Source organism: Corvus hawaiiensis, chromosome 8 (genome assembly GCF_020740725.1).
Source record: "Corvus hawaiiensis isolate bCorHaw1 chromosome 8, bCorHaw1.pri.cur, whole genome shotgun sequence".
Classification (NCBI taxonomy): domain Eukaryota; kingdom Metazoa; phylum Chordata; class Aves; order Passeriformes; family Corvidae; genus Corvus; species Corvus hawaiiensis.
In genome coordinates, this window is record NC_063220.1 from 24,821,230 (window position 1) to 24,837,962 (window position 16,733).

General features: G+C 40.1%; 1 protein-coding gene across 10 annotated transcripts in view; it reads left to right on the forward strand.

Moving 5' to 3' along the window:
- ZMIZ1 (zinc finger MIZ-type containing 1) overlaps window positions 1-8,964 on the forward strand; it is a 303,291-nt gene extending 294,327 nt beyond the window's left edge. For 9 of the 10 annotated variants that reach the window (XM_048310656.1, XM_048310660.1, XM_048310659.1 and 6 more), the window contains 2 exons: window positions 696-944; window positions 4,516-8,964. In XM_048310656.1, the coding sequence (XP_048166613.1) occupies window positions 696-944; window positions 4,516-4,623 (357 nt within the window). In that variant the 3' untranslated portion in view covers window positions 4,624-8,964. The remainder of the gene's footprint in view (window positions 1-695; window positions 945-4,515) is intronic. The other variant, XM_048310661.1, reaches the window with a different exon arrangement.
- The last annotated feature ends 7,769 nt before the right edge of the window (window positions 8,965-16,733 follow it).

Here is a 16,733-nt window from a genome sequence, read left to right on the forward strand (position 1 = left end):
GTGGTGGGAAATGCGCTTCCTGAGCCGCCTTGGTTCTGTCAGCCGTCAGAACCCAGGAATATCAGTGAGGAAAACCTTCAGCCTTTAACAGGGGTGTTGCATTCTGAGAAGAAAAGGAGGGAAGAAGTGGGGAAGAGCTGGTGTTTGCAAGATGTTTGTAATAAGCTGAAACAGGAATAGGCTGCGGTGTCAGGAAGCTACCAAATAGGGGAGCTGAGCAGAAATGATGCATTTTCTCAGTTCATGAGTTTCCTGGCATAGGGATCATTCCACAAATTCTCCATTTATTCATAAATTCTTTTAGGGCAAAAGCATCTGCCTTGCTAATGCTGAGCAGCACCCATAAGCCTCCTTCCCTCCTCTTTGCAGTGCATTGTTTTGCATCTTCACAAAGAGTTTTCCACATTACAAGGAAGCAAACCAACAGCACAAGTCCAGTGTGTTGTTCCCCCTAGCAGACAACCTTCAAAAAGCTGAAATACTTCCTCCGGCTTTGGGATATGGAGTTTTCTTTTCCGATGGTGCTTTTTTATTTCTTTTTCTTTTGTTTGTTGATTGGTTTTGTTGGGGTTTTTGGTTGTGTGTGTCATTTTTAAATTCATTTCGTTTTATAACATGAAGTTACAGAGTCAGGCATGGCGAGCACTGTACCTTGTGGCCTCACTTTCTTTTCCTGCTTTTTTCCTCCTCCGCAGATCCCTCATCCCGGCAGCACTGATCAGTCCCATACTTCCATGCAGCAAGGTTTGCACGTCCCTCACCCCAGCAGCCAGTCAGGGCAGCCATTACATCACAGCGGGCCTCCTACCCAGCAGTCCCGGCAGCCACCCCCGGCCGCTTCTAGCAACCATCCACACAGTGACCTGCCCTTTAACCCCTCCTCAGCCTTAGAGGGTCAGGCTGGTGGACAGGGAGCACCCGACATGCCGGAGCCCTCGCTGGATGTAAGTCTGTGTCATACTCTCATCTGCCTGCCATAGCGTGTGCTTCGCATCGCGCGGGAGGGCGGGGAGGGCAGGGGACGGGACCCGCTTCCACAGCACATGCCATCCTTTCATGCTTTGGTACATGGGCACAGGTGCTGCAGCCAAGGTGACAGGGCACTCCCAGCCTGCTGGGAGAATGGAGGGTTCTGGTTGGAGCAGCTGCATGGTGTGTGAGCCATAAGCCTCTTCCTAACACCAAGGCAGGCGTTTCTTCAGGCGGCAGCTCAGGCATCTCCTCCTTTCCCGCCTTGGCACTGGTTGGGCTGTGCTCTCCTACCCCTCAAGCTGTCGCAGTCCTGGATAAGAGGAGGGACACAGCTGTGTGTGGCTCTATCTGTGGTGTTGCTGTACCAAGCGAGCTGCCTGCTGAGCCCTGCGGCATGTCCTGGCCAACAGGAGGGGGATCTGTGTTGGCCCACCCTGTGACACTGTCCCTGCTCCCTGCAGCCAAAAACTGTCTGTGCCCTTCCATACCTGCTCCTGTGGGTGGTTCAGCAGCACCAGTTCTTCCTCCCCGTATACTACACAGGAAAGTAAACAACAAGGACATCTTCTGCCTCCTTAGCTGCCATGGGAGGCAGCTCACAACTAAACAAAATCTAGTTTTAAGGCCAAAAGTAGTCTTCCATCTCTTAACTTTGATTCAGTGGAGTTGGAAGTGACTTATCTGAGGTATATCTCTCTGGTTAGCCATCTACCTCCCAAAATATAAATTCCTCAGCACTAGGATTTGATTTTTGTTTGAGTCATGCATTCCTGTATGTGTATCTTCTGTCTGTTCCAAAGTCTGCTGCTGCACAGTGAAGTTTCTTAGAGATATGTTCGCTTCTGTGCCTTGGATTTATCTGTATTTGCTGTTGCTGTATATTTGCATCTTCACTGTCACACAGGAGCACTGGGCTGACAGGTAGCCTCACAGGGTAGGGAAGGGGTTAGGGGACTGATAGAGGCTCCAGGATGCTACAGGAGCAGTGATCAGTGAGGCAACTTCTGCTGTTTTACACAACATGGTTGTGTGCACATCTTTCGGGAACAATAGTTCATGTGGCAGCTGGAGTTCTGAACCCTTAAGGACCCTGTATGAGCAATACTAAAAGGTGAAATTAAAATGTCTTTTTCTTTCTTCCAATATTTAAGAAACATAGAGTATTTTGTTATGGGTCAAGCACCCATTCTTTGGTGAGAAGCAAAGTACAAAAATCTGTACACTTACCACAGTACTGTGGTTCTCACTGACAGAGGATTGCTGGTTTCTTAATGGGAGGCAAGTGCTGTACAGTGTAGGAAATAAACTTATTGGAAATACTGTGATCCTGATCAGATGGATTATTTTAATGGGTGTATTGTGGAACCTGGCTGAAGAAAGTTCCATGCAACAAAGCAAACAGGGCACTGTACTATGGGCAACTTGGCCCACTCCCTACTGACATAGTCATGGTCATTCTACAGGAATTCAGTGTGCTGCAGTCTAAGGTTTAACCTGGGTTAAAGGATCTACCTCATATGGATGCAGACACAGGTGGGAGATCTGCACTGGTACTTCAGACAGCAGAGGCTCAAGACTGAAATCGCTGGTTAGACCTCTCAATTTGCACTTCAGGAGCACAGGGTATACTTCTCCAAACTCTGCCCTAAGTCTGGCACATTCATGTGGCTTCTGTCCCCATCACACCCTTGCAGGCCCTGGCACTCCTCTCTCTTCTGCTCCTGCTCTAGCACAGCATTCTCAGCTCCCAGCAAGTCCTTCCTGAGGTCTCTGGTTTTCACACCAGCGGGGCAGGAGGCTGGCTGTGCTGCCTGACCCCTCTGAGGGAAGCTGAGGTCACCCTCACAACTCAGAAGACTTATACTTCACAGATACTGAGTATATTGTTTAAAGTTTCACTTTTCTTAAAAAAAAAAATCTTTTAAAAGAAATCCATGTATACAAGAATGAGTCTCAGAGACAATGTGTTAAATTTTTAAGAATGAGTTGTACAATTGTAGGACAAATTCAATTTTTTAATTTCTCCACACTTTTTGGGGCTGCCATTTTCTTTTGGACTTCTGTACTAGATGTTCATAAAAATATGACAGGAGGTGAAGTACATCTAAAAGTCTCATATCTCCAGTACCATGACAATAGCATTTTTACCATGAATAAAAGGAGGTGGTAGTTTAAGAAAAACATTCCTTCTGGGAGACTCTGTTTATGTAAACTTGACATTGCAGCTTTTTCAAACTGCTTAGAAAGCAATAAACTTTTTTCTGCATTTCATGTTTAGCTTATTGAAAAATACATTCATCCATATAGAGTTAAAAGATGAAGTTGCATTTGCACAAGAATAATAGAAGTATAAAAATACAATATTTATATGTTAAATGTGAAGCAGTCAAGCTTTTTGTTTTATAATATTTGAAAACATAGAACTACTCAAAATTAATTTCTCATACCGACTATCAAGTTTGTTAAAGCAGTCCATATTTTTCTGTCTTTAACACAATACAGAACATAAAAGGGGTTTATTACAAACTCTTCCCTGCAATTTTTTATATATGACACTTTTATATTTGCCAAGAAAAGGGTAAAATGCATTATAGAGCAGAAAACATTGCCTGACGCACAACCCAGGAGTTACGATGTGCTTGTCATCTGTCAGATCAAAGAGAATGTGTTATGATGGTTTGAAAAACAAAATTTTATACTTGGAATACAGTATTAATGGAAACACAAATTGAAGCCCCACAACTATTCCTTTTGATACTTTAAAGCATTGTGTAGATTAGGGCATCTTCTGTTGGATGGAGTGTTACACCTGTGACCCTTTAAAGTGTCTGGAATTGCATGTAATGCTGTAGTCAAGTAAGTACTTCCAAACACAGTGAATTCCTGCCACAGGGAGGAGGACTCACCCAGCTGCTTTGCCGCGCCTCTTTCCATACTCCTCAGTGGTTTTTTTTCCCCACTTTCCCTGATTTATTGGTTGTTTCAACCCTGGGTGAGTTCCTTGCTCCAGGTGACTGTCCCAGAGCTTACATCAGTGCACTGAGGAGTTGCTGAAGGTGAGGAAAGGAAAGCGCTGCCTCCTTGTGCGGAGATGCAGGCTTTGGGTGGCCATCAGACTGATGTGTGAGAGCCAGACCAGCCCTTGCTGATCCACCTTAAAGCTCAAATATGTATTACTCAAACTGCATGTTTCAAGTGTTTATGAAGCGTTTCAAGTGTTTATGCAGCTCATCCATAATGAGCATTTATCTGGAAGTTTTTGTCAGCATCACAAGCCAGGCGATATGATAGGGAGGTTGATTGAGAAACCCTAACTGAGATGATAATGTAATTCACAGGTAAAAACTGAGTCACAGAGACTTTCACAAGCAAGTGCATATTGTATCATCTTAGGGTGTTAGGCTTGTGACACTGCCTTCTGATTTATTTGGATATATTGTTATGAAAACCAGATTCCAGGAATGTGTTGTGTTTAATCCCTTTTTTTTTTCTTAGTTGTGTTTCTGTTATCTGTAATTTTCCTTTTGTCTTTGTATTTTATAGCTGCTTCCAGAACTCACAAATCCAGATGAGCTGCTTTCATACCTGGACCCTCCTGATTTGCCAAGCAATAGCAATGATGACCTTCTGTCTCTCTTTGAGAACAACTGAAACCATATGTATTCTCCCACCCTTTTCACTTGTTCACACGTGTGTGGCTGCACAGTGAGGAATCTTAACACTCCTTTTCCACAAGAGAAGAAAAAAAACTCACAACTTGATCCAATGGTGCACTCCCTGCTTTCTTCATCTCGGAACTGCTTTTGTTAGCTTCAAAGACTGTGAAAGTGACGGGAGAAAATAATACAAAAGTTAAATAAATGCAGTAATCTCTGAGTCTGCCATGCTACATGTGACAAAGAAGCATAGACAGTTGTGCAGCTATTGGAAACCCCATTTGGTGTTCATCCTCTAGAGAGAGAGTTCTGTGATAAACATAGTGTGAAGTATCTTGGCAAAACCGGATCTTGGCAAGGGAAGAAAAATCAACAGAATGGAACTGTCTTTAATTGACCCGTCTCAGAGTGTCTTTACAATGCTTGTTCTTCCATTTTTTTGAAACTGTATCTCCCTCTACCCCACTTCTCCTCTGCCCCCCTCCAGCCATGGGTTTGCCTTGGAATGATGGTCCTGGCCACACACAAAATGAAAAAAACCACGTACAAAGCTCAAAAAAGCACAAATCCTACAGTCAAGTGGCAAAGATAGGGAAGACACACAGGCCTGTCAGAGGGAGCCAGCAGTTTAGCTAATGCGACTTCGGTCACAGAGTCCTGAGATCTTCAGGCTGCAGCCGTGGGTGTCGGTATTTCTGCAAGCACAGGGATCTTAACCACCTCTTTGCAGAGGATTCCTCTGGCCCAGCACACAGATTGGAAACACCCAGGAAAACTTAAAAAAGAGTTTGCAATGTTTAGGGATTTTCTGTGGTTTTGGTTTCAAATCAGTACCGTTTCTGGCTGCGTTAACATCCAGCTGTAGAGATTGCTGTGATAGATCTTTTTGCCATGTATGCCATACATAATGGAAAAGAGAGGGAGGGGGGGATGCAAACCAAACTGTTTCTGATTATTACCTACAGCCTTCGGTGCCCCAAGAGTTTGTGTCACTGTGTCACTGTCTGTACTGCACAATGCATAGTAAGACAAGCTGGGTTGAAGGCAGCGAGGAAATCATTGCAGGATAGAGGGAGAGTAACATCACTATCTGCATAATTATTTTTAATAATCAGCTTGAGAAGGGGCATTGACATTGGACAGACGTCTTACAGCTTCATTTTAGTTTTGCTTTGCATTCTGTTTTCGTGACTGTTACAGACACTTCAGCCTTTTCCTTTTCTCTTCCTTCAGTTTCTTTTTTTAAACTTTGGCTGCTGGGATGAGTTCTTTCTCCTGAAGGACCGAGTGTGGGGAGAATAAGTACCTGTCAGTAGATTGCTACTGCCCTCAAGAGACCCTGCTGCCACAATTACTGTCTTGCCTCTGTGATCTTTGCTTCTCGTGTGGTTGCTGCTCCTGCATGAGCTTCCTATTGCTTCTGTGCCCATTTCTGTGCTCTTTGTCTCTCTTTCTCTCTCTCTCTTATAAATGATGTACAGTAGCTGTGTAAGAAGTGCATGTGTGCCAACTTTGCCCTCATGGTGCAACATTTCAGCTTTTGCCCACTGTACAGTTATTGGTTTTGTTTCTTTTGATACTAAAGCATATTTGACCCTATTCCTTTTCCTTCTCCCAAATCCAATCAAACACCCTTCTTTTGCTCGCCACAATGCATTTTAAACTGAAGTGCCAGGCAAAATTTTGTTTGTTCCTGTCAGTTTGACTAGATAGCTTCCTAGCCCTCTGTGTTTAGTTTGCAATGCTGTAAATGGCATCCCCTGTGCTTACGACTCTGGATTTGCTTTCCTCACCAAAGTCATGTTTGTAAATTCTCTGCATTTTTTGTTTTATTTTGCTCTTTTTGTTAACGTTTCCCACTACTGCTGTACGTGCGTCGTGGTATATATATGCTAGTCAGCAGCACCTTGCTGTAGATATTAAAGGAAATGGCGGTTTAGTTCTTTTATTTTCCAGTAGGAGTATTGAATCTGTCAAACGTATTATGTAGAAATGGTCCCACACTTATATTTTTCCTCTTTCAAGTTTTTTTAAAGAAAGGCGCTGTTCATTATGCAAAATCAATTATTTTAAGAATTGCTATTGTAAATATCTTTGTGAATATTTTAGTATTGTCTTTGATAATATTCAACATTTTCATGATCTGGTTATACTTTTGCTGGTGTTTTTAAATACCTTGTCTGAAGAAAAATATGGGTCCTTTTTTAAAAAAGAAAATTGAGGGTTCTTTAACAGAATAAGGGAGTTGGGTTTTGGATTTTTTTTCCCCCTATTTTCTTTTGGTAAGTTAGCCCAAATTTCATATCCATTTATGTGATGAACGAATTGATACATCAGGCAGTACCTGGATAATCAGGGCCCAGCTCTGTCATGGAAACATAACTGTGTTTGCCTAGGGAAAAAGAAACCCCAGCTGATTGACTGGTGTTCATTGACTGTGGGTGATCGTGAGCTGGTAATGGCAGAGTTTGTTCATTTGCCCAAGTGAGCAGAACATGTAGGACCAGCTGTCTGACCAGGTAAAGATGCACTAAGGCAAGCAGCAAATCTGTATGGTACCATATTTATATCGCTGTACTGGTGCTCCGATCTCTGAAACTGGGGCAAAGACACTTAGGGATGTTGGTGGGTGGGGGAGGGAAACAGTATAGTATATTTTATTCTGCTTAGAAGTGTCTTTTTTCTTATGTAGGCTTGACAACCTGTAGAGGATCTCTGCAGAATATTAAAGATACCTTGGTGTAATACATGGTAATACGGTTGTGGTGTGGTGCTGCTATCACACAATTCCTAGGAAAGACCATTGTTCAGTTATGGATACAGATGTGTTTTGTAGCCATTTTACTGTAGTAGTTTCCCCCTCGTTTTTTGCTGCATTTTTTATATAGGTCTGGAAGTCATGTGCAGAGGTGGCTAATGATAAACTGACTTTATGCCCTTAGAGTTCGTTTTTTCTATTTGGGGGGTAAGTTCCTTAAGCCATAGCTTTGGGAATGAAGATGATTTCTCACTATTAGTTGGAACTGGTTGCTCTGATTTTTTTTAATTGATTCTATTTAATGTTCCATTCTCCACTGATTCCTGAGCAGCTAAGTTAGTCACCTAAAATTTATTTTCTCTTAAACACAATATTAGTATTTTAAGCCAGGTGTGTTAAGGATTGACCTTTTGCTAACTGGTAGTATTTAAAATGTATCATTTAAAAGTACCTGTTGAAAAGCATAAAGGGAAAAAATGCCCCATAGATATTAGCAATATGTTTGGAGCAGTGTTGGCATCTGCTTTGTACAGTAATAGATAATTAAAGCAGACAGTTGACATTTTAAACTTACAGAAACGTTTGGTTTCTAAGCAGAACTTAGAAAATACAATTTTTACCCATCACCCAAATGTTGGACATTTGAGACAGTTTTAAAATTTATCTGTCAGCTAAAGTCAGGTACTGTATAGTGAAGTCAGTATGAAAAAGCTTCTGAAAATTTAGGATTTTTTTATCTGTTCACTGCCGTATTAAAGTTTAGAGAAAAAAACCTAGCAAATAGGGTAATCACAGTCATTTCTTTTAAAGCTTAATTATTATATGAGATTCCAGTAGTATTTTTCTTCTTCTTTTTTGTTTGTTTACCTTTTAATCGTTTCCCTATGGAAGTTCATCTGGGAAAGAACCCACAGAGATCTACAGTTCTGCTGCCAAGACATTATTATAGGACTGACAGATACACGCCAGTTTCTGCAGCGGAGACTCAAGGGACAGCTGTACATATGTAAATGACAAATAGAGACGTGTTAACAGAAATGCATTCATTTTCCTTGGAATGTGCATTGTTTTTATTTCGCAGGAAAAAAAAAGCTTGAAGCTCCATCTTATGTGGAAAATGAATCCTGTTTGTTAGCGTTTGTGGAGTCTCAGCATTTGTTCCACTTTCACTTCTGTAATATACTCTGATCCTTTGTTTTGTTTTGTTTTATCTACATGTAATATTTAGCTTCCGTGTACTAGTCTATCACCTGTGTATTTTTAGGGTGCTACAGAAATAATGAAGAAAAATACGGGGATTAAAAAAAAAAAAATTGTAACCAAATTCATACTTTGTACAATTTTTGATATCACGATCAGAGGAGAATTAAAAAAAAAAAAAGTACAATCTGAGGTAACATGCAAAAATGGCCATTGTCTTTGTTTGTACATTGTATGTACAGTACAATGCAATCATTTCATACTTTAAACTGGTCAGAAAAAATAATTGTGATTTTTAGTCTTGCAAAACTGTATGTAGTTAGATGATGTGACAACCTAATATTTATCTAATAAATATGTATTCAGATGAAACCTGTATATTAGGTGTTCATGTGGTTATTTTGTATTTAAAGATCAAATTATTTGACTATTGCTAGACATTTATATACTCTGTTGTAACACTGAAGTATTCTCATTTGCTCATGTTAAATTTTTTTTCCTAAATAAATTTGCAAAATTAAGGTCTGACTAATTGGCAGCTGCTTTGTAAATTTTGAGTTTCTTTTTGAAACCATGAAGTTCTCCTTTGCCCTCCCTGGTTTGAGTTAATGTGGAAGTTAGTTGCACAAGGTGTACCTTTTTCAGAGAGCAGGACTTGGTGCAGGAAGGGAAAGGTGTGAACCACCCTGGAGATAGAAGATAAAAAAAGATTATGAATGCAAACATGGGGTCACACAGAAAAAAGTCCCTGCCAAGCAAGGTATTGGTAACTTGCTGTTCCATATGCAGGGCACTGCCTCTCTCCCAAACAAGTCATAATTACTTTGAAATGAAATCTTTATGTGACATGAATAACAGGAAAGGATGGCTTCTCTCTGGGATTGGCACATGTGGAGGTATTAAACATCCAGCACCTCTGTTTTAAATTCTTCCAAGTTTGATACTTTTCTTTCAATTGGAACCTGTCATTAAAGTGAAATTAGACAAATTTTTTCTTAATGCATCTTCATCTTAAAGTTGAAGCATTTGGTTTCTAAATGCAGCCTTTGATTTACAAATCTGCTTAATTTATCTACCTGTTCAACTGTAAGCAGCCTGAATGATGACACAGGGAGTACACACAGGATATCAATAACATGCACAGGTCCTGTCCTGGCAGAGTTTGCACCGAACGGAGCCCCAGCCACAGACACCAGTCACTGCATCTGAGAACTTGTTTTAACAGATCTACTGAGTATCTGTATTTGTATATGTCATTTATGAAGGCGTTTGGGCTGAACTCACCTTTGAAATACATTCAAATACCTGGGAACAAACAACCATTTCACAATATGAGTATGCAAGCACATATAGCAATTATTCCACACCTCCACAAGGGCACAAGTCTTTGTTGTTGATTGAGATACACACGTGTGTGTGTGTGTGTATGTATATATATGTATAAATCTAGACTAGGTATTTTTCTCAAAAGGGAAAATCATTTGTTTCTGAATCTCAGTTTCTGCTTTCTGTGGTGGTACTATTTGTTCCTGTGGAGTTTTTAGGATAACATAATAAAACTGAGTTACAGTGTACACAGTAGTGAAACAAAAAGTATTTATCCATTCTAGCCCATAATTAATAACTATTTTGGTTTTGGTATTGTTTTCCTGGAAGATCCCCAGAAGTGTCAGCAAGACATAGTGCAAACTGACTTTGGCACTGTACAGCTGGAGGAAAGCACGAAGAACTCAAGTGATGTCCCTAAGCACTGTACATTTTTCAAGCTTACTTTGAAATCTGAGGAGGCTGCAACAATCCTGAAAGTGGTGTTTCTCCCAGATGTCACCTGAGGCCCCCAGGGTAGGTAAGCTGTGTGTATACACTTGATGCTGGTGTCTCCTGTCCCATGCCCTGGCAGTGTGTTCTGTGTGTTGTGCACTCCGCATGTGCTTCCAGAGAGACACCTACACAAGTATCTGTCTGAGACTTCTTTGTTAAATCATGTGCTAATCAATTGTTGAACAACTTCAGAACAAGCTTATTTCCCTGCATTTCTTCTCTACTCTTCCTCATCAGTATGGATCTCTGAATCGTATTATTTTGTTTGTGCACATTGTATTCTGTTGCCATGCACTTGGTCATGCTTTTTACAGGAGTAATACATGGAAAACAATTAGAAACATGGGAGGTGGACCCCTTGTCTCTTTTCTGTTTGGACAGTGGGGATGGGAGTCCTGTGCATAGAGCTGTTTGCTTTCATTTAAAGTAAGCTAGTTAACATATTAAACAGCTGTACAACTCTCACCTGATATTCTATATATAATTCATTAATTTCTTACCCTTTTCTGTTCCCTTTAAAGAATATATTTTTACATTTGTGTACCTAGTCTTATATTTGTATGTGTAGTTAACCAGAACTCACTTCCCTTTTATCTGCTTAAATTCCACATCTGTACCAATCTTCCTACATTGTGAACTTCCAGTCATGAACGACTACCTTTCTTTTTTACATTTTTAATTATTTCCAGTATGTCACCTTATTACAGTTTTCCACTTTGTGTCACTGAAATCCTGCTGACTCTTAGGTAGGATATTGCTCCTGATGTCTGTCATTGCCTCAATGCACTCTTGATATTTTTTCTGTCTAAAAAGAGCACAAGATTTTTCTTGTATCAGACAGACTGCTGAAAGCTTCTGCTGAGATATCTTGTTTCCATCAGTCTGTAGAATTTTCCAGGCTAATGTAAAAGTGGCCCCCCAAGGAGCCTGATCAATGATGCAATTTTGTTTATAAAGCAAGCAGGCAGCAATTAGGTCATGACTCCTGCAGGCGTTAGCAGGCAGTGTGGCACAGGTGGGCTGACAGGTTGGTTTGCCACATAGTTCATCCTCATTTCCAGAAACTCCTTGCCTAGACCGTAATTGGTTTCCTACAATTTAAGTATAGCCTTCTGTTAAAATCCTTCTCTTCTAGATGAGATAAGGACTAGATGAGATAAGGCTCTTTCCCCTGTCTGCTGAATATTTCTGCTTGGTTTGTCCAGTATCTTCCCAAATACTGACTTCACCGTACTTCTTGATAGATCCAGTTACACACAGCAAAGTTAATGCTAGTATTTACCACTCCTAAATACACTGGCTTCTCTGCACCTTTCTGGCTCTATTAGACATCCTAAGAGGTAGATTTAAGATTATCAATTATGGTTTTCTCCTAGGTCAGAGTTATGACCAGTTTAATTTTTAATTGAATTTTAAAGTTTAGACTTTCCAGTTTGTCCACAGCTGTTTCATGATGTTGGTGGTTTTAGATTTTGTTAAGAATTTTCTGGCACATTTAATTTGTCACCTTGGTCTTATATGAACACATAGATTATTGTGAACACAGAGACAGGTTGCTAATTTTAATAAATTTTGACTAGTTAAACACTAGAAAAAGACAAATATCATTTTTAGATATTTTAGTTTGCAAAAACAACTGAAATTCCCCACACTTAATGAATGCTGGAGTTGAAGTCTTAGTGTGTTTTTAATGCATAGGTAAATTTATTCAATTTTTTTTAATTTCAAAATTATAATCAGTGCTCTCTTTCCTTACTTCTGTGTTTCTCGGAATGTACGTTTTTAAGACAGGGAAAATCAGTGAATTTTACCTATTTAGCAGTCTGATGAGCTTCCTAGTTAGTGACTGGCTGTGACAGCCGGTTCATAAAGTTATTCAGAATACATTCCTTCACAAGAAGTCCTAGCAGTTTTCCTTTCCAAGTTATGAATGATGGTCCTTCTGGGAAGAAGCATGGCTTCCATATTGCCACTCTCAAACTGCTGGCAAAATGTGAAGTGGCACTGAGTCAGAGTCAAAAGCTAAGGAAAGCTTGACTGGCTCCTCTGAATGCTAAGAGAATTTCTTACCCTTAGCTTTGAAATGTTTCACCAAAGGCTTCATTATCTAGAGATGATGTTCTTTGACTGTAAATGTGACACATGTCAATTTGCATCTGACAACTTGAGAGCTCAGCTGGTGGCACATTGGGTGTGCAGGTGATGGTCACATGCAGTTATGTCATATAAGGACATCATAAGGTTCCACTCTAACTGATGTAGTACTGCTGTTACGTGCTAAAGGTAAGCAATCCTTTCTGTAGGGAAATGGCAAAAAAGCAGAGAGGAATCTGAGATTCTGTGTGGCGAGGTTGCTTCCAGCAGAGTTGTTCATTACACAATAACTGGTGGGATTTTTTTAGTCTTGTTACATCTGTAAAACTTTTAATTTCTAGATGATTCTTGTTCACACTGATGCTGTCTGACCATCTTTAGCTTCCAACTGTGAAGTTCCACAACTAAAAAATACGTCTCAAAACCATGATTGTTTTTAGAATTAGTTTAGAGCAGACAGGATAATTCATCTTGTACAAGGTACAAAAGCAGCTGTTACCTCAACAATATGCTATATATAATGTATATTATATCTATATTATGTATATAAATATAGGTATAGATCTGTATGTTTTATATATATATGTATATATATATGAGATGTATATTTATAGATTTGCACTCAAGGAAAACCCAAGTCTTTACCAAGCAGCTGATTAAAGCTCTGGTCTCATCTTACTCATGCAAGATGAAGTATCATGACTAATCAATTGTAAAAGTATTTCTGATACTATTACCTTGTTACTCAAACCAGAGGTGGTAAATTAACTGAACTGATCCCTGTAAATTTCAAGGTGTGTTACAATTGAAGATGCTCTGGTTTTAAAGGTAGAAGGGCTCCTGTAACTCTTGCTGTATCTTAATATTGTTTTGTAAGTATGCAATGCCTCTCCCACACACGGGCATATGAACGTCCTGAAGATTTGTGAGGCCACTGGGAGTAGTAGCTACATTTAGCTGGAACCTACAAACAGGCATTTTAAATGTCCTACGTGTTTTGCCAGGCTGTTGTGATCTATCTGTTGGCAGCTGTTCCAGTGTGTGGACAAACTTCTGGGAAGCTGCAGGAAGCTGCAGGGTGCCCTGGGCACTGCACAAAGGCGCTGTGACACATTAGCAGTGGGTTGCCATGCATTATGCAGGGAGATTGAGTAATGAATTCTGGGCAAGCAGTGTCACTCAGAAGTTCTGAAACAAAAATGCTAATCACAGCTGTAAAGAGCGTGAGTGGATGAGGTTTTTCTTGTATGACTATTTGTAGGTAATTAGTATGAAGTCATGTGGGGAAACTGCTCCTTTATGTACAGTGTGTGCTGGAGAGAATGTTCTCGTAGTGAGCTTAGTTACTACAAGTTCCTTAGAGGAAACCTCGAACAGGGGAAATATTTATTAGCATTTTTTCTTTTTATCCCTAAGTGTACCTATGTGGCCACTCTGTGCCCTTTGAGCTCTTGTATAGTTTAATTTCACACTGCAATCACTTAGTGTAATGGAAAGGTCTTTCACCATCTCCCCCACTCCAGTCCCCATTCATAAATAAATGCATATCACAGATACAGATCACAGAGCTCCTTTCCAGCTCTTCACTCATCTTCTAGCTTAGCCAAAACCCTGAAGAAAAAATTAGGCTGAGTCTTTTGAAGTGCAACACATCCAGGCTCTGCAGGTGGAGGGTGGGAATGCCCACTGCAAATTCCCGCTCTCCTCACTTAAAATCAAGCTGAGTACCTGTATGACTTCTCCTTATTCTAACAGTCCTGATTAGCAGAGTCTTTGAGATAACCATGTCCCATATGTGCAAGGGTTCTTATAATGAATCTCAAAATCAGTACCGTGGAAATTCCTTGTATCAGAGTATCAAGTGATGTTCCTGTGGAATGCACCTAATGGTAGATTGCTGCAGCCTATTATTTGAGTTTTTGTTTGCATGGTCCAAGCACACAGTCCCATGAAGAGCATATGAAAATGGGTCACAGACCATTTTGAGTTCCATATAGTTGCATTCTTGCAGTTGGTAGGTTGCAAAATGCGATCTTACCACATCTGCCAACAGCATCGATCCAAGATTAACAATTAACCTACATTCCTGTGTCACAAATGAGTAGGCATGTAGTTGGACAGCTAGAATTGGGAATGTATATTATCTTTTTACCAAGGCACTGTCTGTCTGCTGGGGTAACACCATTTCAAGACCCTTGAAATCAAAATTCCCAAATTTTAGGTCACCTTTCAAGCATTTATTCCTTCTTTTTCTTTGGAAGAGCCACTTAACTGCCATTGTTGTTTCCTGGCTGTCTTGGCACAGAGGTGGTAATATTTAATCAGTTACTGAATAGTCTTTCTAAAGACTTTTAAGTTGTAAGTAATATATCAGCATGAAATTCTGTTACTGTATCATTCAAGGTTCTGTTTCCTGTGCAGAAATTTCTCTGCTGTACGTAAGAAGGGTCCTTTAGTAGGTGGTGTTTAAAATTGTCTATTTAGAAACTAATGTCAAAAGGGCCCTTGTTGTTTATCCATCTCTAACGTCTATATCATTTTGGGGGAAAGGAGAGGGGATGATGAAATCTGTAAGGGTGGGTACCCATATCTCTGATAGCTCTGCTGCAGCACCTCTCTTGACTTGTGTCTGCACCCGTTCTGCTGCCTATCTAGTCTAGTGTGGGTGCACTCATTTTCCAGCCAAATGTACTTATCTCCCTGCCCTATGTTGCAGAATTTCAACGATGAACATGTCTACAAATGGATGTGTTCAAAACTCCCTTAAAATCATTTCAGTTTGCTGATCTAGCTCTAAGCCTCATTTGGCAGTGATATAGTGGCCTTTGACAGTTTTTGGGGACCTTTTTCTGTCCTTCTTGGAAAGTGACCTCTGTAATTCACAAGTTCCTAGTCAAGCTGTCTGCATGAGTTGTAATTCATCTGACTCTGCAGGAGTAGACCATAACAAGTGATTTAGTAGCTTTATTGCATAAACCTAGAGATAATAATTCAATCCATATCCTCAAATTAAAAAATCACTGCTATTTTGTCTTCTCACCAAGGCCTGAAAATGAGGAAAACTGCTTTGTTTGCTCTATCAAAGATGTCTGTGAACTCTTCTGAGCAAAATAGTTCAAAGCTGTTTCACCTGTGTTTCCTAAGTGTGAAACAAGATGGTATTTTCTTTTGCTCATCTTTTGTCTTGTTTATTAAATAATAAATCCTTCAGGTCCAGAACTGTCCAGTGTTATAGGTATAAACAGAACATCTAATTTTTATTTGGGCTTCTAGTGGCTACTGCAAATAAAACATTATTAAAAAGGAGTGTGAGGTTTTGTATGGGCACTAGAGAATGGGTTGATGATTAGATAAACAAAAGTCAAAATTTACCAGAAATGGACTTGAAGCTGAGAAGACGTGACAAGCTAGGTAGAATTGCTGATTTAGCTCTTATTAAAAAAAAAAAAAAAAATCACCTTTAGATTATTGGTAAAGAAATAGAAAATACCAGCACAGCACAGTATGCACAAAGTAAGTCATTGCTCATCCTTATCTTGAATACTGTGCAAAGATCCCCTTATCCCAAAAATCCATAAAAGTGGAACAGCTCAGAGAAGAGTAATAAGGATGATCCAAAGACATGGAAAAGCTTTGTTATAAATAATAATTGAGTTGGCTGTGACTCTTCAGTCTTGAAATGAGAGGAAAAGAGCTGTAGGTCTTTATGACAAAGATAGATACCAAACAATTTGTCTCCTCCAGCACAAAAAGTAAGGCATACTAGATGAAGGCAGTTGGAGCAATATTCAAATAGATGCTTGATGCTCTGGGCAGCAGGCCAGTGGAAGGGCAGCTTCCAGTTCATTGCCAAGGAAGCTGCTGATTTAAGACCGGTCCAATGAGTGGGTAAGTACACGAGATGAACAACAAAAAAAGATTGCTACATACCATAGTCACATCCAGCTCAGGAAGTTCTCTGGAGCAAAAGCAGTAGGAGGTTGAAAGCACACTGGACTATAATACACCCCTCCCCTATTTTCACTCCTCCTCAGGCATTCCTTTGAGCCTTCAGGACAAGATGGACCTTTCCGCATAGCTTTCTATAGTTCTGTAGTTAATAAGCATGGTACCTGCTATAGTCATCCCTACAGCATCAGCGGTTAAGGGTCTCTCCGGAGTGTGTGTTCATCCAGGATTTCTCAGCTGTTTGTAATTGTACATTATAATTCTGCCCTGATCTTTGTGGTCAT